This window comes from Lepidothrix coronata, unplaced genomic scaffold (genome assembly GCF_001604755.1).
Source record: "Lepidothrix coronata isolate B3197 unplaced genomic scaffold, Lepidothrix_coronata-1.0 Scaffold353, whole genome shotgun sequence".
Lineage (NCBI taxonomy): Eukaryota > Metazoa > Chordata > Aves > Passeriformes > Pipridae > Lepidothrix > Lepidothrix coronata.
Window position 1 is genome coordinate 111,815 of NW_016690533.1, and position 27,501 is coordinate 139,315.

The window sequence follows — 27,501 nt, forward strand, 5'->3', positions numbered from 1 at the left end:
TAGCATTATAAGAGTCACAACCATGGTAAAACCACCAAGTTCTCTGGAACTATGCCAACTAAAGATCTACCATGCCACATAAATACTTATTTGCAATCTGCTCACCTGCAAATAGTTGCTCACTAAACTGCTCATGCTGGAACTGCGACTTGGAGGCTTCCATAAATATGCTGAAGATCCAAGCGAGGACAGTGTCCTTCTGTTGATCACACAGAGAAACAATATGTAACTCTGAGCACATATATACATGTCTTTCCACTCGTATACGTAAGATTTATCTACTGGTATCTACCACATGCAAAAAGACATAACTGCACCTGCTGCCTTGGCCAACAACCACTGAAGTTGATGAAAAATAAAATAGGGATATCGAAGGCACCTATAAAAGATTATGGGGCTGGTAGCCATGACTTCCCACATCCACAAGAACCAGTGCAGTCTTACTCTAAGGAATTGTATTGCTGTGTGGCAGCAGCTCAACCAGGTGGTGGCAGCAAGTGGCCCTAGAAAATTCTCATTGATACAAACGGATCTGGACCAGACCTAGTAGTTTTTGTTATTCCCCAAGTCTACTGGGATCATCATTGCTGCTAGCCTGTCCACCCACTGTATGTCTCAGTTCTTAAAACAGAACCCAAGGACATTTCTTCTTGTGCCTGTATAGATGAGAATAGCTTGGGATTTGGGCCTAAAGTGCTGTTACTGAAAGTACTGTATTACGGAGCATCAGCTCTGATTGCTGGGACATAGTATACTAGAAGGAAAAACAGGCCAATTTGTTCATAGAATAATTACATGGAAAAGTATATACCTGCTCTAACACAAGTATTCGTACCTTCAAAAGCATAAACTTTTACAGGTTCTTTAACAGGCAAGTGGTTTATGGCCCTGTTAATACAAAATGACAAAGTGGTTCTATCTTACCTGGCAAATGCTGGCCAAGCAGCATCTAAATCATAGCCTCTTGATGCCAAGTCAAACTGAACATCAGTGAGCTCATAGAGCTGACCCACAATGTCAGAACTCATTTTGGAATTCAGAAATGGACTTCTTGCATAGTACCAGTCACTTGAAAACAAACAAAACAAAAAACAATTAATACTTATTCATAAGCAAAAGAGAAGAAGTAGTTTCTCTTGCAAAAAACCTCAACAACATCATTATTTACTCCACCCCAGAAAAATTAGGATACACTATTCTAAACACAAACTGAAAGCAACTAGACCCACCAAACTACATCCCATCCCTTTGATGTAAAAAAAATTATACAACTTTAATTAATTCCACTTAAATATCTTCAGAGGAGCCCCTGCACAGAAGACTTTTTCCTCTAGTGCTTGGGCAAATCACTGACAATAAAATATATTTGCTATACATGGGAAAATCACACAGTAAATACCTAAAGCACTCACTTAGTACATCAAAAATGAGGGACAGAAAGCAGCATCCAGAGCTAAATACACTGTGAAAATAGTTGGCTTATTCTAAATGCCCTAGCAGTGTCCCTCCAAACAACTACAAGTTACCTTTGGTGTTCCCTGGCCAGGAGCAAGTTGTTCCTCTGTATGACAATCCAGAGGCATATGGAAATGCTTTCTAGGGCTTTGTGCAACATATCCAAATTAATCCTCCCTCATGATGTGCAGCTGATCAAACACAGGATCTTCCATACTTATGAAAACATGACCTTTGAGATCGACACACGGAAGCACCAGTACCACCCATTCCACACACATTTAGCTATAATAACTTCCAATCTTTACAAGCCCAAGATAGATATGAACCAGTGACCTAGGCCAGAAGGTCTATTATCCTTCATATCCTATTACCAGCTCTCTAAGTCACCCATTTGGAAGGGATTCAACTTCTTTCAATAGCTACTAGGTGATGTTGCTAGATCACACTGAGCAAACACCCATTAGTTAACAAGGTACTTTGCTATTCACCTGGTCACCTTGGTGTTCATAAAACATTGCTGCAAGGTGTCTGCTAGTCTTTGGTGAACCAGGGAGTAACGAAGAAATGCTCTTCCTTTTCCAAGAGATGTTCTTAGCTGGAAGGGAGAAACCACAAGAAAAGAAAATTCTAAATATCCTTTGTAATCATGTAGAAACATGGCCAGAACAGTCTACACAGCACCATAAAAAAAACCTCACAGTAAGCCACTGTAAAGGAAAAAGCTGTCAAGGAAAGCAGGAAGAACTGCCACTGAGAGACACCTTCTCCCAAGCCTGTCATTGGGTGGAATCTTTTTTGAAGGATGAATTTCTTTCTACAGCTGGCTGTTGTCCACTTTATAACACTAAAAAAGGCATCACAGGACCAATGAATCATACAATATATGGAGTACCTGAGTACAGACTATGCTAAGGACAATTCCCAATGTAAGCCAAAACCTCAATATGCCCAGCAAAGCCAGAAGTGACTGCTGAACGATGCTTAAGATGTTTATGGCCACAGCTGGAAGAGCTTTAGGAAAGGTCTAGTCACAGAACAAAAATGTACACATATACAAATATACATCCCCATGGACACAGTAACACCAGATGATGCAAAAAGCCTTTCTTAATACTTAGCCGTTAAGTATTCTTAATTCTTACTTCAGACCAAGAGCAGCTGCATGACTGTAACTGATGGATCTCTTTAGGAAGACAGTTGTTAAGTCAACATAAACGGAATCACAAAACTCAGCACTGAATTTTGTTATAGCTATTGGCTTCAGGGATTGATATTTTGTTTTGTCTTTTACATCTGAACCATTTCCTGTCCTGCAAAATAGTGAAACTCTGAATAGTAGTGTTTCACTTTTTCTTTCCATCAAAATCAGTAATCAATTTAGGAAAGGAAATGGAACGTGATGAAAGAATTTCTCACCAAACTGCTCATCCAACTAACAAAGCAAATAAATTCATTATCTAAAATAGAGACAAGACAAATATTAGATGGGTTGAGGCACAAGTTGGTAGGTTACTGTAAACTTTGCTTGAAAAGTTAGTGTAAAAGAAGGCTCAAAGGCCACACAAGCTTTCTCTACTGCTGATCAATATTCCACTGTGGTGAAGTGACAGCAATACCTAAAACTCTCAACTTCCATGTTTTTGCTGTTACTGGGCTTATGCTCTGAAGTAAGACACAGGTTCCTCATTTAGCTCAGTAACCCATTACATACAAAAATGTTCTTTATAAAAGGAACATAAATGAAATGTGGAGCAAAGAAAGCAACAGTTTTTACTGCTTTCTGTTTTGAATTTTATAGGACACAAAATACAAAAAACATGGTCCCCAAACACTAAGTACCCCAGAAACAGTAAGTTTAATTTACCAACAGGTTTTCACCTTCATTCACCCTGGAGATGTCTGAAGATTTCTTCAGGGAGATGCTATGCCCACCCTGTGCACAGAAGCTTACAAGTGTTTTTCCTAACTAGGCACATTTAGTGAATACGTTAAGAACTGTCCAAAAAAAACCCCACTGGAAGCCACAGAATTAATCCTATCCTTACTCCCATTGGTTTATCAATTTAAATTGCAATGTTTTTTTAGAGCATGGAGATACCAGAACAAATGTACATGATAAGGACTAGAGGAAAATGTATATGCAGCTACAAATAGCCAAAGACTATTTGGCTAGGAAGCAAAACCATGCCACCGCCTGCTAGAGCCCTACTAGCAATCAGGGAGGCAGGCAGCATCTGGCTTTGGCAGTGTTTCCATTTAGACAGCAAACACTGTAGCTAAGGTGCAATGTCTGGCTGTCAAGATTTGGAAAGATGTGTATTCAGTGTAAACACTTTTCGAAAGGAAAAGGAGAATGATCAGAACTCCCTGCTCACCTACTGCCATAAAGAATAAAGCCCTCTGTAATTAACAGATAACAGTTTCCAGGGTATTCCATTTGGCTCCTTGCTCCACCTCTCTAGCCTATCATGCACCCTAATATTAGAAGTACTAAAGGCAGAGCAGAAGGGGAGGCATTATGCTGTTAAATGTTTGATCATTCTTAAAATTAACTGCCATTGCTTTTTCCTTTCTGTTCACTTCCACCTTTGAAAGTCAAAGTCTTGTTCCATGAGCAAATAAATGACATTTGGAAACCTTTGTGTTCTATCCAGCCAGGTTCAAAGATTGGCTGATGATTTCTACCTGTAATTAAGGGAAATAACAAACATATTTTTGTGTCATGGACCCAAGTCTGCCAGCTCAGTTATCTGAAATGGCTGATTGATTCTTTTTTAAGTGTTCATATTCCTCAAGCGCAAGTTAATAAAGTTAAAAGAAGTTTCCCACAAGCTAAATTCTATAGTTGCACATAATTTGAAATAGAAAGTATCCTACTTCCAAACAATAACTTCTGATACTGTGCTAACAATCAAGCAGCCAGAGGTACTGAAGGAGGAAAAAGCAAAGTCTTTACGTGTGGTAATATGCAGGTGATACCACAGGCAACAGACTGTTAAAGACTACAGCACAATCACCTTTGCAGAGAAGTCAGATTGGTTACTGCTACTGAGAATTTAGGGGTCACTATCTATAGTCAGAGGATCTTTCCTGCTGCAGCAGTTACTGTCCTTACTTTGCCAGTCTTCCTGGAAGTAATGGGAAATTCAAATCAAATTTCCATGTCTCTCCCCTCTTTTCCTTCCCAGTGGTAAAACAAACTGGAGCCCTTCCTTGGATTGTTCACCTTGGAACAGCAAAATTTAATACTGTTGAAGTTGCAGGGAGAAGAAGGCAAGGCAGAGAACTCAGGGTCTGCCTCTGCTACAGTATCATGGTTCTTTTTCAGATGGATCAAAACAATATTATCTAGAGCTGCTGTGGAAGAGTTGCTAATAGGGAAAAGTGCTGTAAATAGTAACTTGCCAATACAAGTTAACCCTGCTCACAGATAATGGCACCGAGCATCACGACAATGCTGGCTGGCACCACCACACCACCGCCTCTTCTACCCACAAGGAAAATCTTCAGACGGTTCTAAGGACTCAGACAGGATCAACACAGAAAGCTTCTCACAGTATTTATTCCACCCACTTATTGAGCTGAAGACATAACATGGCTTTTACAAGATTAAGCTTTTATTACTGTATATAACAGAAACAAGGCTTTTTGTGCTGTTCATAACAGCTTAACCCAGGTAATACAGACAACCATTCCAAGTCATTTCATCATGCTATTTCACACAGAGGAACAAAGCTGAGACAGAAGATGAAATTGCTGCTCTCAGTCAGTCCTCCTCAACTCTACAGACCAGTTGAAAAGGTCTTAAGAAATGTCAAATACGGTGAACCTTTCATCTTATTCTTAGAGCCTGCTGTAAGCTGTGCTAAAGACGGCAGGCTCTGCCCTTGACTTAATTTTTCACTTCTTTTAAGAGAAAATGGCACTAAGTTTATGAAAAGGCAAGGCACAACTAAACAGGTCCATTCACTTGTTTTAAGTGGTCTTCGAGTCAAGCTATCTAATCCTACATAATTTAATGCTCTAGTAAAAAAGGTAACCTTGCATTTTTATACTTTACATGAGAATTAACAAATAAAAATCCCCTATTTTTTTGCTATATGTTAAAAGCAGTGGAGTTTTTTGGTTTGTTTCTAATGCTCTCTAAAAAGACCTACCAAAGCATAAACCACATATTACAATACTTAGCTGATATACTTACTTCTGTAATAGACTTGACAAAGCGGATTCCATCATTAGCTCCTTTGATTTTTGCCAGACAGTCACAGAAATAATCCCAGTAGTCTTTTCTGTTGCCCAGCAATGTGCTTTTTTCTTTCTGGTCAAACTTAAATGAGGAAAACAGAATGCAATGAGCAAAACTTAACTATAAATATATTTATATATAGCTACTTGGAATTCTGTTCCTCTCCCAGTAATATGAGCTTTCATGACTCCTCTTAGCTTTAGACAGTGTATTCACAAAGGAAGGAGACATTGCATTGTGCTGATGCAATCCAGCAGTTACAAAAGCTACTTTACAGACAGTAACAGATAAAAATGTTTTGAGTCTCTTTAAAATACAGACATCCTTTCAAAACTGCCGAAACAAAGATTTACAACAGATTCGGCAGCTGTTCAAGAGCAATGAACTAACAACCAGTTGCAGCTTGGGCCACTCAAACCCCGAAGGATTCTTCAGCTTCTGCTGAAGCCTCTGCAACCCAATTAAAACTCCCTTGCCTAGATTAAAGCTAGATTAGCATGTCTTTGTTGCAATCAGTGACACGATTACAGTATATGTGGACAAGACACTATGCAAGCTGAATTTCAGTTTGCCCAGCAATGTTCTCTTTTACTTAAATTTTGAGGATGGGGAAAAAAAATAGCATTCCAGATTAAAAATCAGCATTTTGCATTAAGCCTTCCATACAATAAAAAAGAATTTCCGAAGTGAAATTGCCAAAAATTCTGTAAATTACTCACACTACTATATTTGCACCATGAACAGCTCACTAGTATTTATTTTGCATCAAAATGTTGTCAAGAACTCATTACCACAGTTTTTCCAGGATAACTTAGCAGGATATATCTCTAAAATCAAGCTCAGATCTTCCAGATTCATGAAGAAATGCCTTACATTTTTCAATCAAACTGCCAGCTCTTCCTTTTGATTACATTTATTTTCACTTGAAATAAGTACAATAAGCAGCATGCATTTCAGTCCACTTACCAGACACACACAAAAAAAAAAATAAAAAGAGACTCAGTTGGACATTTATGATTATTTGAGTTAAACCCCACATATTGAACAGGCAGTAAGAGAAAACAAGGCTGAGCTTCGTTGGTGGATTACAAATGACACACATCATTTTCTACCTGTAGAAGGTACTCAAGCTTGTAGGAGAATTTTTGCAAGTTGCCACTGTCATCTGTGATCGGTTCCCCTCCTTCTTTAAATTCTTTACTTAACTCAGTCACAGCATCTGTGAAACAAGACACCAAAATAGTTAACTAATGCAAATGATATATAGCACTGAATCCATAAACAACTAAATAAACGGTTTCCTCATGGATATTTTGCATGTGTATTCAGTTTCTTTTAGTTGAAATGTCTTAATGACAGGGCAAAAAAATTACTGATATGCTTGCAATTTAAGACCACCTGTAAGAAAACTAGAGCTCAAGCTATGTCAGCCTGCTGTGTGGACTATTTCTTCTTCTTAAAAGGACACTTAGCACTTCTGACACATAGCAAAAACTGGTAACAGAAAATTGCTAACTGCTACGTCAGCAGAGGAAAGAGAAATAACTTTTTGCTGTTTCATGTGCACATTAAGGTATTGCCACAGAACAAACAGAATTCTGATTAGAAAGGACAAAGCATGTAATCTGCTAAAGGGGATCAGTAACACGAGAACAGTCATTCGGTCAGCACATTTATCTTCTCCATGCTTTATTCAGGAAGGTTCAGCTTGTGCTGGTTACAAACACAAACGGGGAAAATAATTTACATAAAAAAAGCATACAGCAACTTCTCTTCCCTCAAATGTACAGCCGTAGTGGGTGAGGAAAACTCAAGTCAAAACAAACTCTGTTGTCCTCCTGGACACCCTAACCCCCAACAGGTGTACTTCTCAGCATCAGAAATTACTGATTTTGAATTTGCTTTCCACTTGGGTTTTGTACTTAATTCAGGTGACTGAGTGAGTCTCAGCTCCCAGTCCGACTCGATCGCCTTTGCAAATTAAAATCTCTTCTTGTTAGCAGGTACATAGATCTCATTTTTTTATATTGTGGGAAGATTAAGGTTCCCAGTTTTGGTGCATATACTTTATATTTAATAAAAATTTAAAGGAAAAATATCTGGATCTTTGTATAAGCAGCTGATTTGGACAGAGAGCAGGCAAACTGTTAAGAATCTGCTGCCAATTCTGCCTGCAACAGAACTGTTGAAAATTAGGTTGGCTACTTCTAGTGGAGGATAAGTTAGGTTCCACTGCAGCAAGAACAGCAGGTTCAATTCGCCAGCACTCTTCCTCTGGATCTCCCTTCCTAGTTTGGTTTGGCCTCCTGGATTTTTTCCCTTCCCACATTAGCAGCAACTCCACACCAGCTTCCCATCAAGGAAGGGTCTAAAAATCAGGCCTTCTTATCTCATACGAAGTCTTGTAACAGCATAGCTCTAGGCATGCCAACAAAGTCCTAGCCCCCAATGCACACTCCACAGACACCTTTTTTAAAATTATATTTAAAAATTATTTCTTATCTTGCATGAAAAATATTTCTTATCTCGTATGTTTAAATTTGCAGGATTTAGGAATTTAGGGTCCTGCAGAAGGTACAGCACTTGTTTCACAAAAAAAGTCAGTCACATCACACACCTTGAATTATGTTGCTATAATGGCTGCATGAAAGAGTAACAACTGAAAACACAACTTCTACTCTGTGTTATCTAAAACACAGAGGATGCAGTCCAGCCCACAGAATGCCTCTGCCAGCATGGCACTGTACCTTGCAAGTCTCTGATAATCCGCTGCAGTTGGCTTTCACCACTAGTTGCTGCCATCTCGAAAACAAAAGGAACTCCCCTTCTGGGCTGTTAACCTTTTCATCCATCTAGATAAAAACAGCAGAGTTCATATCCTTGATGACCATTGGGTTGACGCTGATTATTTTTCTCTGTAACACCTGCAACTGTAAAAATCAAAAATTAAATGAAAGTTTTTATCAGCTCAAATGAGCATCAGAGAGGTGCTTTGGCATTTTAGATCCTGTTTAGTGATGAATTCCAAGGTCAACTCTTTTCCAGGAATCTCCTTTTTTATTTCCTTCTAGATTTCACTTTCCATTTCAGTTATTTCTTCAGTTATATCTTTCAAAACTACTGAGCAAACCTCAGAGAGCAATTTTCTCTTACTGTAGATACAACACAGTCAGTTGTACAGCCCAGCTCAGGCTGGCATTTCATGCAATCCATCTTGTGACCCTGATGGAGGTTCCAATGACATGTGATTTTCCCTCTCGAAGCCCTCTGCTAGATCTTCCCTACAGGCTGCAGAGTAAAAAGATATGACAACTTTTCCATTTCAGGGAGACTTTCAAGACATAGAGTAGGCAGGGACCAAGGAATCAAAAAATGATGCATTCTTGATTCTCTGGCACTGTAAAGTACTTTTAATGCATAAGAGCTACTAAAAGATGTAGTACTGGAGCCTGGTTTTAGCATGAGAAACACCTCTCATCCCGTTCTCAGAACCCACTGTTCCCAACACATGTAAGAGGACACCACTTTATTTTAAGCTCTGTTACAACATCCCTGGTCGGATAAACATACCTTGCACCACCTCCCTTGCTTAGGACAACGATGAGTTATACCTAGCACTCATAGATAATCTTTCTGTAAGTAAAATTAATTAAAAGCCTAAAATGCTTTACTAAAATAACCATGTCTGGGGATCCAAACTTTCAAGCACTAATCTGGGAACAATCATTCAGAAAAAAAAAGGCCACACAGAAACCGCATAGGGAACTTACTAAGCATCCTGTTCAAAGGTTGTTCAGAATTCCGTCTGCAGTGGTACAGCCAAATTTTCAAGCAAGCACAACACCCAAAGTACTGAATCTTTAGAAAATTTGCTGTTATGCTTCAGTGCTTTTGTTATAATTCAAGATTAACCACGATGAAATTAAGTTTTAATTAAAATCTTACAAATTTTTGAAATCTAATGTGACTAGGTGAAATTACTACATCTCCTTTCTCTTTCCTTTCTTTCACTCCCAAAAGAACTAAACTGGCATGGCTGATGTAGGTGTCTGAATTAATCAAATGGACCATCCTTCCCTATGTATCACGGTATTGTTACGAAATGATCCTGATGTGATCTATTCTCTTCCATTTGAAGCAAAGCAAACCTTAACAAAGCCACAGAGACAGAAACACGATAAAGAGAAGGCTGAAACTAGGCTTACCAGTGTGTTTCTCTGAATACTTGTCTTTCGTTACCTGCTAGTTTCCATTTCCATATTTTGATGACAGTTGTTATGTTATGACTCAAGTGTCACATGGGCCATGTGCTGTCCGGTGAAGGGCCTTGGCCACCACAACTAGGTAGCTTCAGGGAGAGAAGGTCAGATGACCTTCTGTGGTGTCAAACACAATTTTTTACCCTAAATCAACAACATTACATACCCAAGACTCCTACCTTGATTCTACTGAGTGAACATACGAACTACCACACTTCCGGGCAACTTGCTGAGCTTGGGTACCAACAAAGAAAAGCAAGAATAACAATCCGACTGAGTCAATGTTTCCTTTTCTAAGCACACACAGTAACATCAGTCATAGCTGTTCAGTTTGGCAACTGCTACAAAAAGGAGATTAAGTGAGAAGATTGTGCCATGTGGGCAATGCAAGCTAAAAAGTGTGACCAAACCAAATGCTCTTCCTCACACAAAGAAGGAAAAGATCAAGGACCAAACAAGGGGATCTTGCCTGTCCTTCCCAAAGGCCAGAACAAGCTCCCATTCAAGACTTCAGAGGCACAAAGAGGCATGCCAGGAAAACAATGACCAGGCCAACAGCAGGCATGTACAGAGAGCCTGGAAGAGAAGGTAATTGGGAATTGAGCCCTTATTTTGCAATAACCAGCAGGGAGGAGGATATGGGGCATCCTACAGCAGACAGGCACAGCATGGGACTTTGCCAAGTGCTAATTCCCAGCAGGGTGCCCAGTCAGATATTCACTGGAGGAGGACTAAGGCAGTTTAGAGTTTCCCCAGCACCACTAGCACTGCTTAAATGAGTGTGTTTGCCCAGAAGTCACAACAGCTCAGTGGCACAGCGCAGGGGAAGGCTGTGTTCCCAATGGGTTGATTCTCTTGTGTCAAATGTGCCCAAGACATGCATCTTTATTCCCATTGGGATCTCCTAGGCAGAATGTGAAAATCCTGAACAGAGACCACAAGTCAGCTGGAGGGATGTAGCTGCACAGCCCGCTCCTCTGTCTACTCCCTGTCACCCCTTTTCTCAATACCTGGAGCAAGGTCTCACAGCTCCCCCTTCCTTGCATCAGCTCCCAACCCTGAGACATGCATTTAACCCCTTCTCTTCCCAGAGGTGAAGGGGATCTTTTGACCTGGGTTATTACATAAGGCAAATGTGCTGAAACTTTTTTACTTGCCTTCTCCTCTGCAAAACGGGGAGAAAGGTACTTCTCCCCTCCATGGTCCTTCCAGAGGTGTTCTTAGAAAACACAGTCCATCCCTCAGAAAGGTGCAGAGCTCCCACTTCCAGTGGCAAAGAAAGCTGGTAACGTACCTTAGCTGGTTTCTCAATGTTTCAAAATAGGAAGAACTTCTGTAAACACCTGATCTAATCCTTCCTGATCACAGAATTCTTTGGAGCACAACCTTGTTCCTCCAGCATTTCCTATCCTATTATGTACGCCTGTAAATATCTGCTATGCGAAAACAGCATGATACATTCGTCAGGCACAAATGACCTGCTGCGGGTCAAAAGCTTTTCAGATGATGCATCGTTACCTCTTACATAACAACATAACAGCACTGGACTAAGGCTGATGGCATTAACTTGCACAAGAACTGCAGAGCTGCCATGACATCAGTGCAGCTACACTAAGGACGTGGCACAGAGGAGACAACACATGTCATCAGTCCCTCCTCACACTCTTGGGCTGTGCCTGCTGATCTCTGAAGGTGGTTCCTGCCTCTCGCTGGCATAAGTACTAGTGTGGGGGTGACAATCTTCTTTACAGAGGAGGATATCCTGGAGATTAAAGAAAGAAGCAGAAAGGAAATAGCCCACGTCCAGGAAAAGAAAAGATTTACCTGAAGGGGAGTGAGACACATATAAAACAGGAAACAAAGTTTAATGACTGTAATTAAATTGGTTAGTGGAGTAGCTACAATGACCTACTTTTAATCTGATTGTATAAAATTTTCTACATCATGTCTGTATCTCCAGCAGGTACATTATTTTTTACTTCATTGGTCAATTTTGGTCAACTTTGACAGAAGGTAGTTGTCTTCAAAATATTACACTCCCCCATGCGCAATCGGAACAGTAATTTGGGAGGAAGTCCATGAGCAGAGTGTCCCTTCATTGATAAAAAGGCTGCAGTGAGACCTCTGTTATAGCCTGATATCAGATAATCCACTCCCCACTCGTGCATTTTCAGCGTACTCTAAGAGCAGAGCTCACACTGCAGACTTAGTGTAATTCAACTAAGCAGTAAATCAGATTTACAAGAACTACTCACTGGAAACCAAGATCCACTACTTTGTACTGCTTACAGAAATATTTCCTGTTAACATAACTACTCTGGTCTAACCATTATAAATAAGAACATTTCATCACATGTCCCTCAACGGTATCATAACACCTTTAAATATTTGGTGCCTGCAGTCCTATGCCTGTTCTAACATTCCATATGAAACGAAACAGACAAGTGAGGATACTGAGATAAAACTTATATTTCTGAGTCACAACAACCTTAACTGTGTTATTCCCTTGTGTGGTGTGAACATGATTTGTCCTATAAAAGCAGATACTGACTGATAACAGCAAAGCACACTGTGGAAAAAAACCCCAACCTATCTAGTCATACAGTTGGCTACAAGACACACTAACAAAAGAACACTGAATACAAACCTCACAGCAAAGATGAAGAAGGAACTGGGAAAAGAAAATCCCTAACTCTCAGGACCGCAACACCACTGGATTTAGCTAAATAATTTCATTCCAGTAATTGTCTGGAAAAACTACTTGGTACTTTGTTGTTACAGGAAACAGAGCCCCAGTGGAATTCTTGGCAACTGTGCTGCTAGTTTTTCCCATTTTGTACCACGCAGGTACATAAAGCTGCACATTCATGAATCTGAAGAACTGTTTGCTGGAAGTAAGAGTCTGAAGTGAGCTATAAAAAGGACAGAGTGACTCTTCTGTCGTAACCACACACACGCTTTTACTGGGCAACCCAAACCTTTGTGCTTTAACACCGCATACAAAGAAATGTGACTGATATAAACACACGCTGGACTACAATACACAGGACAATTAAAAACAAAAGGCAGGCACAGCCTGAATGTCAGCTAGGGTTTCCATTCTGAGAAGTGAAATTTTCTTGCTAAATTAATCTTCCCCCTGCATTTTCTACACCAACAAACCTTCACATTTCAATGACAAACAAAAACATTTTAGAGGAATGTTTATTTCTTCTAGTACCTCAAGTATAAGACCATGCTGCAAACTCATGCTGGATTTTCCACATGTTGATACACACAAACCTTGTTTTGAAGTTTATTTTGGCATAGCAGAATAGAGTAACAAGATGAAGTGCATAAAAACAATCACGTATTTCACAAATGCCTCACAGAGAAGAAGCATTTTATAGTTAAGGACTCCTTAGAGTAAAGCTGTTTTTGTGGGAAGGCTCTTGTGCTCTAGGGATATTTGCATTTTACAGCATAGGTTCACAAACTAACAATATTCATAAAATACTGCTTGTACCCCTAATCTGAAAGAGAGACTGACACAGAAGAATCAGTAAAGTTTTATAAATTTCTTTGTACAATCTTCCCTTTCTATGAACAACTGACCTGCATTCCATCTCTATTCATTGTATTTGCAACCTGTTCTTAGAAAAAAATCAAAACTTGGCAACAGACATGACTATACTAGTGGCACAGTAAGAACTCCATGAGACATAGTTAATTTTTAACCTCATGTGGGCAAAGCTGGCAACCCTAACAATTTTTTTTTAATGCTGCACCTACTGAATTGCACCTCCACTCTAAGACCTGGCTTAAAACTCTTTAAAACCTTACACTGAACTTTGCCACACAGGACGAGGGATCAGACTTTGCATCAGAGGAGAGACAGAGACTCCTGTTGAACAACATGAACTCAAACAATCACTTCCTTCAAACAGGCTTGTACATATCTCACTAAGACAACCCTGTCTCAGCCCTATCTCATGACCAGAGAAATTCCCTGTTTGAGGAAGCAGTCAGTTTACAAAGAGAAGAGCACTCTTCTGATAACAGGAATTGCACTAGTATCACTTTTAACAAACTCGTCTGCCCTTTTTCCTTAGAACACACCAGACCTTGCCCCATGTCAGGAGTTCTACCTTGTTTACTAATATCTACCAATTAACCTAACCATAACTCTCCCAGAGACTTGGTTCTTCTCAGCTGCTTCCATCCTATTTCACTCCCCCTCGAGAAGGTATCCCTCTGCCTGGATGGTGAGCTGAAAAGATAAATTTCATTCAGAAGTTAAAAGGCTTTTCCCCATTTGTGCTCTCATACTCCCAAACCATTCCCCCCATGTCACCATGTACCCTCCCTGCCACAAAACCTGCTCTTCCTCTCCGTAACTTGCACAACTATTTACACGTTCTTCAAGCCATACACCTGATGCTCGGGTGCTACTCTGAGGAGCACCCTGTAGACACCTACAGAAATAGAAACCTACAGAACACCTACAGAAATAGAAACAGCAGAAGACTTCCAGCTGCAAAGGAGTGTTGGTGATTCATGACACCCAACTTGCTCATTGTCCAAGCCTGGAGATTTCAAAAACTCTCATGTTTTTCAGGTCTCCAAAGTTGGTCTCTGAGCTTTGTTAACTCCCTCAGCAAGCTCAGCCTGACTAAAGCATTTCAGCCACCTCCGAGACTTTGGGATAGGTTAAAACCAACAACCATTACATCCCGGCTCTTTGGAATGGGATCTTTCCTTAGCAGGATTTTTTACCTTTGTATCTACCACTCCACACAGGCTTTCCAAGACAAAGTTTCAAAGGCACTTGAAAAGGCTTCCTCCAGCTAATGGTTTTGGGAAGTTTGGCAGGTGGGTGTTGAGACTTGCCCACCATTAGCACTGCACACGTCCAACAGCAGTGGCAGCTCCCTAGGACAACTCCTGGCCTGTATATACTTCCCAGTGAACTAGCAACCTGTAACACTGAAAATTACAGGTTTTGGTCACATGCATGGAGATCAAATAGAGGGCAAGGCAAGTGAAAAGCACGCTGAGACAACTCAAACTGACAGGCCACCAAGTGCTTCATGCTGCCCCAGAGCCAACAGAAAGAACTCTTGTTTTCCTTTCCTCTGCAGCAGGAAGAACAGAGTATTTCCTCTCCCTCTTTTCTTGTGGGTTTTCTAGTGTAGGTCACCATTTTGTAGGGAAGGGGAAATTTCAGAGTTTCAAGCCCCAAAGTTTGGAAGAGAGGCCTGTATGAGACTGCAACTGCTGGGCAGGCTGGGAACAGACAGGCTCACAGATGACGCAGGCTTGGCATGAGCCCAGTTATTCAGGGATACCCTGATCCAACCGGTTCACTTTCAAAACCTAAACTGGCTTGTAGCAGTAGCAAGAGCTTTCCTGTTCTCATCCTTCTTCCCAGCAAGAAATTAAATGTCATGGTGGACACATTCAGGGGTTAACTGTTTAAAAATATCTTTGCTGAGATCACTATACCATGAACAAACACAGAATACTCTGATGGACAAAAATATTAAATCACAGGGAAGGGTATACAAGTCAAGGCCCTGCACAGCAAGTTTCCCAGCACTGTACCAAGCACTGAGATCCAGGCACTCTGCAAAAAGGCTCTGCTCCTTCTACCAGTGTTACAAATGTGAAACCATCTTCAGAATACATTTGGGTAAAGTACTTTAAATTAGTACTACTACAGAATTTCTGGACACAAACAGCCACCACTCCCTGGACAAACAGGAATTACTACATGAAAATATGAACTAGACTGGATACAAGCTGCTAAAAAGTTTCCTTGCTTTGGCAAAACCAAACACATAAAAACATAGTAATACAAATAAATAAACCCAGTAATATGTAACAATGAAAGCACTCAGGGCTCTTACAGTTCCCTTCAGTTTAATAATCTCAACAACATCTAAAGAATACTAGAAGAGTTCAGGGTTTATGTGACAAATAGGCAATTGTTAATTTTTAAATGTAATCAACTAAGAAAAACAAATAACAATTTGAGATTAAAAAAAATCAGCACTATTTTCCTTGAGTGCATCGCATAATTTCCACAATTTTACATAGTTTTCTTTACATCTTTAAGAGTTTTCTCTCCCTAGTTGTTTGTTTAGATTTGGATCACTCACAGAACAAGTCTTAGAGGATCCTGGCCTCCAGGACATTAGGACAAATTCCTATTCCTTTTATGTAACCCTCTAGCAGTGGAGAGAGGGACTGCAAATACAATACACTCACTGTTATCAGATGGTGTACATAAGAGACTCTTTTATATGTGAAAATTAGACTCCATAACGAACTAACAGGCTCTTCAGAAGAAGTAGTGAAACCATGTTTACAACAAATGCTGTCAAATATCATGGGTAGGCTTCGTGAACGAAGATTTAGGAAGGCTCTATCCACATTTGTTACAAGCACGCTGGTGGCTAATGAGGCCAATATGAGATAGACATATCTGATTGCAAAAGGCACAGCAGAAAGACTCCTTAGGTGGTATATTCTGCAGGACACGATTCTTTCTGCATTGTCTTTACTACAACAAGCAGAGCAAAATAGGCTATCACTTGTTTTGCACCAAAGCATCTTAAATACAACTTTTTAACTGCAGTGCAGTCTTCTGAATGTGAATGTTTGGAGACACTATTTGGATTATCTAGCACATTTTTTAAATTCAAACACTCCCACGAGGATCATTTAAAGACTACAGGAAACTGCCTTGTACACAATAAAATCTGGAAAACATAAAACACACTACTGCAAGACAGTTTATCTCCTCTGCCGCATGTTCTGAAACACCATGTCAGAACTGAAAATAAGAAAAACATCAAGAAAGAACATGTTGCCTTGTTCCTGACAAGACAGAGAACATGTTTTACCCTCAAAGTTTCATCCTAGCTTGCCTCGTGTGTGCATGAAGTCTGAGCTGGATAAAATCAAACACCCACTTTCGATCTTCAGCGTTAAAGAGGCAAAGGCCTGGTACTGCTCCCTCTGTTTAAACTTGAAACTAATTTAAACTTGGTTTCAAGTGAGAAGCAGAACCAGGACTGTGACACCTGCAGCCGACCAACTCTGTATGTGAAACAAACCTTGCAAACATCAGCAGGAGGGTGGGTGCGATGACCCAGGCAGAAAACAGCCGGGTCCTGAGCTCCTGAACAGGCAGCTGCAGCAGCAAGGAATTCACCAGCTTCCAAAACACAGCACAGCCCCTCCACAGTCCAACTCACCACCGCAGGACTCACCACCGAGGAGAATCCAGAGCACAAAAGCGGCGGACAACCAGTTCGCTAAAACCTTTCTTTTTTCCCTTTTCCTTGCTCACTCTGGATTACCAGGATCAACATAAGCCGGAGGAGGAGGCTGCAACCCCGGCATCTGCTCTGGAGACAGACCCAGCCGCCCCGTGTGCCAGCAAAACTCTCTCCCTTTCCATCCGCCGGAGATTTGCCGACACAAGGGCAAAGCGGGATTAGGGGCAAGCGGCAAATATTTGCCTGTCAGCACTTTATAGCGGGGTGAGGGCACGGACACGGGAGGGTGTTTGGTTTCCAGCAGGGTGACTCCGCTCCTCCTACAGCCGCAGGAGGGGAGAAAACAGGACGGTGTTCATGTCGGTTTAAAGTCATCCCTCACCAGGTGGACACGATGACACTTGGGGGCACTGGCTCTGGCTGGTGGCCGACGTCCGCCTCGGCGGTGCCCCTGAGGGCCGGGGAATCTCCGTTCGAGGGGTATCCCAGGCCAGCAACCAGAGCCCACCCTGGGCTGATGTGCCCCTGCCCTGCCTGCGCTCACCCCGCCACAAGGCCGACCCCGGCACCCCAAAGGCCGCCGGCATCTCTCTCCCCTCCGGGGCTCCACCCCTCGAAACCCAGCTCCGAGCAGCAACAAGTGGAAGCCGCTGAAGTTACTTCCCCCCCGCCCCCGCTCCCTCTGGCAGCCGCTGCCTCTTCCCCCCCGGCCCCGCCGCGCTCCCCCGGCGGCTGTGCGGGAGGTGTCGCTCGGTACCTGCGCGGCCGCCGCCGCCATGTCGCGGAGAGGCGGCCCGGGGTGAGGCTCCGCCGCTCCCCGCCCGACTACAACTCCCGTGAGGCCGCTGGACGGGCCTCCCCACCCCCGGGGCGGTGGCTGGAGCCCCGCCCGGGACTCCCGGAGGCCGTGGGGGGAAAGGTCTGTGGTGAAAACAGAAGGGGTTTAAGTGGCTGTAGGGGGAAAAAATCGCTCCTTTCGGCTACAGCTGCAGGGTTGGGGTGGTTTCCTCTCAGGAGGTGTGTTTTGGTACCCTCAGACAAGGTCGCTTTTTACAGAATTACAGGATTGTTAGCGATGAAAGGGACCTCTGGAGATCGCCCAGTCCAACCCCCCTGCCAAGGCAGGGTCACCTCGGGCAGGTGACACAGGAACGCATCCAGATGGTTTGGAATGTCTCCAGAGAGGGAGACTCCACGACCTCCCTGGGCAGCCTGTTCCAGTACTCTGCCACCCTCAGTGGAAAGAATTTCTTCCTCATGTTGAGGTGAATTTTCTGTGGTTTAGTTTATGGCCATTTCACCTCATCCTATTGCTAGGCACCACCGAAAAGATTTTTTTCATATGATAACTTTTGGTTGTTTGTTTTAATACAATAACTTTTTAATATAATACCAACTTTTGCTTGCTTTTAGGACTCTTCAATATGGATGGGTTTTCTTTTTCTTTTTTTTTTCTTTCCTGGTTTGCTAGATGAGTTCATCAAGCTCTTTGCATGGACAACTGAAGCAAATGTGAAAGTCAGGTTCAATAAATCTAGCAGCAGATTTCCCCCTTCTTCCCTTGTTGGCTGGCAGAAGGAAAATCCTCATCCATAAGATCAAGGGACAAGACCATATACTCTCAAGCTGCGCCAGGAGAGGTTCAGATTGTACATCTGGAAGAATTTCTTCACAGGAAGGGTAATTAGACACTGAAATGGGCTGTCCAGAGAGGTGGTGGAGTCACCACCCCCAGAAATGTTTAAGAAAAGACCGAATGTGACACTTATTGCCATGGTCTAGTTGACATGGTGGTGTTTGGTCAAAGATTGGACTCGATGATCTCAGAGGTCTTTTCCAATGTGAATGCATCTGTGATTCTGTGAAAGATGTAGGTAGGGATTAATAAAGGCCACGGAAAGTAAAAGACTGGGAGAAAGCGAGTTTGAAACTGGAACAAGAGGGTGCTTTCTGAGGCAGGGTGTGGGGGGTACGTGGGGCATGGGGTTCCTAACACTCCCAGCACACTATCTCCTAGCACCGAGCTCCTTCTACAAGCAGACTGTTTCCCCTCTTCAGATTTTAACCCTCCCATAAGGCATATGATTCTCTGAAAGGACATTTCTTTCACAGCATCTGAAATAGGCTCTGCTGGTTTTATACTTGAAGTGTACTGGAAAACTAAGTTCCTTTGTTTGTTTTTTTTTGGTTTTTTTTCTGCATGGCTTTGGTAAATGAATGATTTTAAATAAAACTTGTGAGCAAGCAGTTTGTCATCAATTCTTGCCACAATGCTTGTGACTTTATTAGTTTCATGAACTTCAGTTTAGGCAGCCATAAGATCAAAGCATCCCATTTTCAAGACTCTTGAGGAAATACGTTTTGTACATAGTCATTGTACATGGTTTCCATCATCCTCACTTTTTCATCCTCCATGCAGAAGAATGACTAAGTGACCTTAAGTTTTGGTGATTAATCTAATGTATAGTTTTTGAATAGCTCAAAAGCATTTTAATGTCCTCAGAAATACAGGTTATAGGGCTTCACATGTTGTGGGCACATGACTTGTGAAATGCAATGGAATGCCTTGCATAGTTTGGAAGGAACCTTCAAGCTGAATTTTCTTGGCATGCTTTGCTGAATCATGCAGCACAGTGCCAGGAGCACCTACTGAAAACAAATGTTTGTTTTCCATTGATCTGTAGACAACTGGCTGTCTTCCAAAAGTAATCTCAGAGTCATCAGATGCAAATAATGGTAAATCAAATCCCATATAATTTCACTGCAATGGATTTTTTTTAACATATTTTCAAAAAGTCAGTGTGCAATTCTACTTTTCATTTAAAATTAATCAATTAGAATGAATTGTTCCTCCTTCTAATTATGTAGTGACAAACTACTTTCTGAAATATTTAATTATTGACATTAATTATTGAATCATTGCCTGTTTACATACACATCAATTTCTTCAGTGGAAAATATGCCGTTTCCAACTAGGTCCATAGCTGACCAACACTTCCTTATAATTTTCTATATTTTCTCATTTCTTAGCAATAAAAAAGTTCAAGATTTTTCCTTTTTGGAAACTGCACTAGAAAAAAAATGCGTTATCTGCTCCATGTGTGATGCTTTCCTTTATTTTTATTCTGATAAAATTTATTTAATAACTTCTTCATAAACTGTGGTAAGCTGGATGGAGATTATTATCAATTTTACTTGCTTGGGAAAGGCAATGTCAGTCATCCTAGCAAAAGTAAAGCCTTTGTTGGGAAAAATCTTTTCACTACTCGGTGGAATGTAAGAGAGGTAGCCACTTCAATCAACTCAAATAACTAAATTGCTGCTTAACATATATTAAGGATCCTTAAAGATCGTGTTTACGTTCTGTTCCATATTGCTGAAATGTAGGCCAAGATAAATATTTCAGGGCTGAAACTGACTTCTGACATCAGAAGTTAAATCTAACATTAGATGCAGTTCTTTGAGAGTGATTCTGAAAATACAATTTGAATGTTGGCTGGTTTGGGTTTGGGTTTGGGTGGGGGTTTTTTCCCCATTTCACTAGATGCCACTATTTCTATACAAAGTTTGCAAATAAATATAGAATCCTTTAGTTTTAATTGTGATGAAAAAATCATACACTGTCATCAACCATTTAATGCTGGCAACACTTTGGTACCTCATTGACTAGAGCAGGTCTTTACCAAACCTTCTAAATAACTGGGATCTATTAAAAAAAAAAAAAAGTCAAAACAAAAAACCAACCAAACAAGGAATAACAGAAAAAAAATATGGTCTCCTGTGGATAGTAGATTCTGGAAATATTTCATCATGGTCTCGGAGTATGTGTCCATAGAATACATTCTTTCCATCCGTCTCACATTATTGTTACATGTGCTACATATTTTCTTTAGAGTTTTTAAAGAGTTAGTTGATGTTATATAATGACTGGAGAGGGTTTTGCTTCCTCTAGGCGCTTGAGGTATTTTATGAGAGTGGAAAACTCCCAGTTTCCCTGGTCACCCTCAGTGGATTAACATACCATTGTAGCTAGACTGAACAACAGGCTGCTGTTCATCATCAGAGACCTTCTTTGACTGTGGGGAGAAAGCTTTGGAAGCACTTTTTGCATTTGATTGCATTCTGTTTTGAATAGGTGGACAAATAATTGTCAGTAGGTGTAAAGCTGGAAACAGACAACATAAAAAGAAACAGCAAAGCTCTGGAAAACCTCTAGAAGCAAATATGGCATTTTAGACAAGATGGCTGAGGAGCTTGGAGGAGTATTCTGCTAATATCAGGTCAGTCTGGTAATCCAGAATCCACCAGAGCACACTGGGCTTAGCAGTTATCACTACTTAGGGCTGGCTGCATTTCACTCCTGTGCGGACAAAGTAGCTACCAAGATTTTGAGCTGTTGGTGCTGATTCAGCTGAATCAGCAATGATATGGGAGAGCCAGGATGTGGACTCTGAACTGTGCAGTTTAAATGAACCCAAGTCCCCTACGTGCATGTAGGTGGATGGCACACGGATAAAGAGCACACTAATGTTTAGGAGATTAAGAGCTAATTATGGTGACTGGAATGATACCGCCATCAAGAAACAGAACTTGACCTTATAAAGCAGCATTGTTTGGAGGTATGAAACAAACTCAACAAACTCAAAAATATTTTAGTTCTGTTACCTCAGCAGTTCCTGAATATGGAGAGAGTACTCCACTCCCTACACTTTCCTGTGTTCTTCTTGGTTTCTTGCTTCACTGGATGAGCAAGGGCATTTTAAACTGCTGAGTAACCATAAGGAGAAGATAAAATAGAATTTTATTTATGATTTCAATAAACTCAATGTTTGGAAATTATATATAAATGAAGGTATCCTGACTCTCAGTGAAAATATTTCTGGCAGTAAGAAGTGCGTGCTGTGCTTTGCCAATGCATTGCACATATTATGAGTCTGATTCTTGCAAAAGCAAAATTATCATTGATTTGAGTAGGATGCTTTCTTAAACGTGTAGATTTTAAGTTTGCTTGTTTTGTTTAAGACAGTTTGCATTAGTGATGGAAAGGATTAATTTGGTTACCTGCCTTAATCCTTACCAGTGAGGATTTTCCCTGCTGGCAGATCATTGACTGATACAGGCTCCCATGGCTGCACAGAAGGTGGGAGCTCCAACAGGCTATAGCAATGAGGGTCAGTTTTGTGTTAACCTGCCAAAAATACAGGTAGGGAAGGGCCTAATCCAGCTAAGCTGCTTGTGAGAGAAGCTGTTGCTCTGCCATTCCCGCTGGGTGGAACTTAATATGTACTTAACCAGAGCAGCAAGAGCATATCTATTTAATTGTAACTTGAAATTAGGGTTAGTGGTGCCATCCTGCATAAGGGCACCCCTGACACTATACGGTAATTGTAGTACTGTCACTGCTCAATGTGACACTGCTCCCCAAATAGGTTTCCAAAAGCAATTAGTTTCTCCTTTTTCATTTCACAAACTTCTTTCTCTCTGTTCTGCGTTTGCTCAGACCACATAATAGTTGATTGATTGAAATTAAACATTCAAGGTCCCAAGCATGATGTTGTATCCAGAACAGTCTGTTTTTTCCAAGCATCTGGAATTCCCAGAAGGAGAGAGATGCACAGACTGCCAATCCCCAGACATATCCAGTGACTTTAGTAATACAAATCTTTAATGGCATATGTGTATGAGCAACAACATATTTCCCAAATCTTCGTTCACGAAGCCTAGCCATGATTTCCACTTGACGGTGGATACAGCTCCAAGTGCCTTACAGGGAGTTGGCATACATGACGTATGAGGAGACTAGATTGGTTGGGATATGTTTAGTCCCAGGAAAAAAAAAGGCTTAGGGGAGATCTGTTGGCTCTTTTCCATTACATAATGCGAAGACAGAGAGAAGGCAAGGGAAAATGCAATGTCACCAGGTTGCAGGAAAAGAAATTTTATTCATGTAAAAGGAAAGAAATCCACCCTAAGAGTTGTTAAGCATTGGAACAAGGACCCAGAGGAATTATGGAGTCCCTGTTCTTAGGGATCTTGAGAATTTGACCAGACAAGGCCCTGAGTAACCTTTGCTGACAGGAAAGACAAAACTTCTGTGAGCAGCATGGAGGAGTGCATGACCTCAAAAAGTATCTTCCAAGCCAAATTAAGCTATGAAAATTCATAATTACTTCTTCAATTAAAAATAACTTTTTTATAATAGACAGTTATCAAAGGCTGAGAACAATACTTACAATGTAGTAAGTACATTGAATTTCTGAATGTTTATTAGTACCACTTCATTATATCAGGAGGCAAAATATCCACATTCTGACTTTGGTTATGGCAGCAATACAGTCAGGTAATATTAAGCATCCCCTTTACATGCTCAGATACACTGTAACAAAATATACTCAAGCAACAAATAGATTAAAATAACTTGTTAAAAACTGGGCAGAGCAGGATAATTTCAGTCTTCCATGCTTCCTTCTTATGCTCGTGGTCACAGTATTTTCGTCTTGTAGAGCTTTGCTGGTGCCTGTGAAGTGGTCCTGGCTTACTAGAACAGAAGAAGAATTTGGACTCATTTGTCCTTCGATAGGTTATCTCTGCTATTGAGTCCCCAGTCCAAAGTCTCTTGAAGTGCATAGAGGCAACCACATTAATTTCAAATGTTTCTTATCAGGAGACAAGATCCAAAGGCAAGTCTCTACCATAGCCAGCAAAAATGACAACTTCTACTTTTCTGTGGTTTGTTTGAACGAGTGAGTTCCCCTGTGGTGTTAATTAGTAACCTCTCTAATTTTTTAAGTTTTAGTCTGTAACTGTAGTAATGGGATACCAGGACTGATCTGTTCACAAAGACTCATCTGATGATAAGGGACATAATATGATCACTTTGTTCTGGCAAGTAAACTGAAGCACAAACTAGAAACCATGGGCAAGCCCTAGGAAGACTATTTGGGATTATGTCATATATGTTTGCCCCATTCTTAGGCTTTTCCTTAGGTATTATTGCTTCTAGATTTACTCATAAATAGGATATTGTACTATGGGCATACCTGAGTTTCTGCTTTTTGTAAACTATAGAACAGCTGTGAAGAATCTGCAGTCTGCTTCAGATGATTTTTAGAGATCAAATGAAATAGTGCAGAAAGAACACAGACATTTTAAGATGGATGCCCAAAAAGCCAAATTGTTGCTTAGAACCACTGCCAAACCGTTGCTTGATACCACAGCAAAACTACCTTGGCTTTCTATACAAATGCTAGGAAATGAAATATTCTGGTTTCCAGGGGCTTTGTCATTCAGCTACGCTGGAGTACACACCATATGTTACCCTCCCTGGGGAAGAAAGACCTACTGAGCTAGCAGGAAGAAGAATATTAGTTTCCATTAAAAAAAATAGCCAAACATTAATTTTACAAATAAAGCAAGCTATTTCTATCCTGCTATTTATGAAGCCATTTGTTCTTGCACTATAGAAGTTTAATTCTTTTTCAGTACCATTGCAAAGGGAGAAAAGGAGGGAAAGAGCATTTAAAGGCAAATATGCTCCTGCACTGCTCAGGAGATGGGCTGTCAATCTGCTGCAACCACCTGAAGGGGGTATTCAAAGACTGGAAGAATCCTGCAGCAAGAAGCAGTAACAGGAGGAAAACTAGTACCTTACTGAAGTGTCTTCTTAACAGCTTGTGTTCCTTCTAGGACTCTCCCAAACTTTCCATTTCAGACTCAAAATACTGCCTTTATACTGATCTAGTTTTATATATATATTTGTCTACCAAAAGATAAAAGAACATTTGCACTGAGAACTTCAGAAATTCAGAGGTCTTGTAGCCATTGTCAGGACAGTTAATCCTCAAAGCCCCCTCCAGAAAGTCCAATGAGTTTAGCACTGATAAGCACTGAAAAGCATTAAAAGCTATTAAAATACTTATATGTCCATTGCTATATACAATCCAAGTATTTTAAGTCTGGCAAGAAAGAGATATGCAACAATATTTATGTTAAAACTTGATGTTTTAGAGCCCAAAAGAATAGGCAATTTTTTTTTCTTTTAAAAACAGAGTATAAGTGAGAGAAAATCCATCTCACTGTGCAAAAAATTTAAAGTTAAGATTTACAGGCCAATGAAGTAATTTCTCAGCATTCTCAGCTCTCCATCCCACTGCAAATACATTTTGTTATTTTCCATACACAGAATGTTTACAAAGAGTAAATTTGTGTGTCTTTCTCAGGCAAGTGCCTCTAAGAATTAGAGGTTATCCATATGGCATGCAAAATCTGAAAGTTCCTCCAGGAGTAGTCCTAATAGTTAGGTCTTGCTTCAGTATATGGACGCACCTTCATGCTGGAATTTACCTTGAGAGCGGATCCTGGGGCTGGAGACTTGACCATTGCCACAGTGTGAGCAGTGACTGCATAACTGTGCCAAATGCTTCTTGAACTTGACTCCAATAAATACATAGAGCACAGGGTTGAGGCAGCAGTGGGAGAAAGCAATGTTACGGCTGATGTGAAAGGCAAGAATGGAATCTCTTGCATACTGACAAGTAGATGGTGGAAAGCTAATCAGAAAGCTGAGGATGTTGTAGGGTGCCCAGCACAGGAAAAAAGCCACCACAATAATGAGAATGAGTTTCACAGTTCTGTGCTTTCTGCGAGATCTTGCTCTGAGCAGGATTATGAGTATCTTGAAGTAACAGAATACGATAACTCCAAAGGAAAACAGGAAGAGTACATTTCTCAGATAAATGTCCACCTTTTTCCATTTCCAGTCAGCATAATCACAGGTCCTGTTCCCTTCAAAGTTTTCTTGCACTGTGGTGTAAATCACCTCGGGAACCACAATTAATACGCTAGCAGTCCAAACAGCCAAGCACACCAGAAAACTGTAGCACCGTGTCTGGGATCTCAAAGTTGAAAGGGGGTTCACTACACATACGTACCGCAGGATAGTCATGAGAGTCAAAAAGAAAACACCGCTGTAGTAGCCAATGGAGAAAACAGCATTCACCGCTTTGCAAAGGAACTCACCAAAAATCCATCCGAAAGACTGGTCCGCTATCCAAAAAGGCAGCATGCAGGAGAAGACTAAATCAGAGACACAAAGATTCATGATGAAGGTGTTTGTTAAAGATGTAAGGTTTTCATATCTGAGTAAGATCCATAACACTAAAGTGTTTCCTAGCAGGCTGAGCAAAAATACCAGAGTGTAGAAGACGGTAGTGAGATGGGTGTTAAATATGAAATAGTCACCCATTTCACAGACATTGCTTTCATTAGTGTATTCATATGAGTAATTATCATCTAAATTGGCTGAATAATATTCTTCATCCATTTGTCCGTGGAAATCTTGCGCTGTTGTCCAGCAGCTACTTCACAGGACTGCAACAACCAAAAAAACCTTTCGTGAAAATGAATCCAATGACTAAACTCCAATTGTGGAGGCTTCTGTTTTAAGATAGAAAAAGAAGCAGTGAAACTACCTTGTTTGTCCTGTTTTTGGGAGAAGAAGGACTCATTTCTTCTTATGACTAGAGCATGACCAGATAGATACAAAAAATTTACCTTCAAAGCAACATCAAGATCTTAATTGTTTAAGAAGTCAGAAACTAAGATGTTTCTGAACCAATATGGTTGGTGACAACTGTCATTTATTAAGTTTCTATCATGTGAAGGATGAGGGTGCATCGTTTTTTGATGTAAATATCTGAGGTGCCAAGACTTTCAAATGTGCTACTGTTTTTTCAGTTTTCTGGAATGGTATCAAACTCCTAAGCACTTCACAGTATATGTGATTCTTTGTCATCGAGGTTCAGCACTGCATAAACCTAAAAATCTGAGCAGTACCAGTATCAACAAGTAAGCACTACGAATGGGAAAAGCCATGTTTCTTACAGCTTTGTGTCCTGAGGTTTGTTGATATCTAAACATCTCCAAGCTTTGGCAGAACCATCATCATACTGGGCTCTCTGTGCATCTCTGTGGCCTACTGACTCTCCAGGATGCAACAGGAGCAAAGATCACATCAAACCCCTTTTCTGGAGGTGCTGCCTTCCTGTTAGAAGATGGCATACAGTCAGGTGAATATACACGGTCACAGTAGCCTCATTTCTTTATGAAATTAAGCTAAAAAATAGGTCCAGAAAAATCAATAATGGCTCCAACCAATGGTTCAAAGTCTAAATTCACTTTATCCCAGATGAAAGCTTACCTGCAGCACCATGTTTGGATCCTGATTTAATTTAATGCCATACATGGGGGTAGGTGGTTCAGTTCAGCAAGAACG

The 27,501-nt window shown here is 40.8% G+C and overlaps 2 protein-coding genes across 7 annotated transcripts in view; both read right to left on the reverse strand.

The window, feature by feature from the left end:
* FYCO1 (FYVE and coiled-coil domain containing 1) overlaps positions 1-18,071 on the reverse strand; it is a 46,005-nt gene extending 27,934 nt beyond the window's left edge. For 3 of the 6 annotated variants that reach the window (XM_017838713.1, XM_017838711.1, XM_017838708.1), the window contains exons 1-7: positions 17,064-17,445; positions 8,452-8,634; positions 6,817-6,923; positions 5,660-5,785; positions 1,947-2,053; positions 925-1,068; positions 106-199 (exon numbers count right to left, since the gene is read on the reverse strand). In XM_017838713.1, coding sequence (XP_017694202.1) covers positions 106-199; positions 925-1,068; positions 1,947-2,053; positions 5,660-5,785; positions 6,817-6,923; positions 8,452-8,506 — 633 coding nt within the window. In that variant the 5' untranslated portion in view covers positions 8,507-8,634; positions 17,064-17,445. Of the gene's footprint in view, positions 1-105; positions 200-924; positions 1,069-1,946; positions 2,054-5,659; positions 5,786-6,816; positions 6,924-8,451; positions 8,635-17,063; positions 17,446-17,985 lie in introns of those variants that run through there. The other 3 variants (XM_017838709.1, XM_017838710.1, XM_017838714.1) reach the window with 3 other exon arrangements.
* A 7,465-nt stretch (positions 18,072-25,536) lies between these two features.
* XCR1 (X-C motif chemokine receptor 1) lies at positions 25,537-26,596 on the reverse strand. The gene has a single exon (XM_017838702.1). It carries the CDS (start codon positions 26,548-26,550, stop codon positions 25,537-25,539), a length of 1,014 nt encoding a protein of 337 aa, XP_017694191.1. The 5' UTR covers positions 26,551-26,596.
* Between the last annotated feature and the right edge of the window lie 905 nt (positions 26,597-27,501).

Coding starts and splice junctions, on each gene's coding strand:
- XCR1 (XM_017838702.1), bottom strand. CDS start 26,550: ATGGATGAAGAATATTATTCAGCCAATTTAGATGATAATTACTCATAT.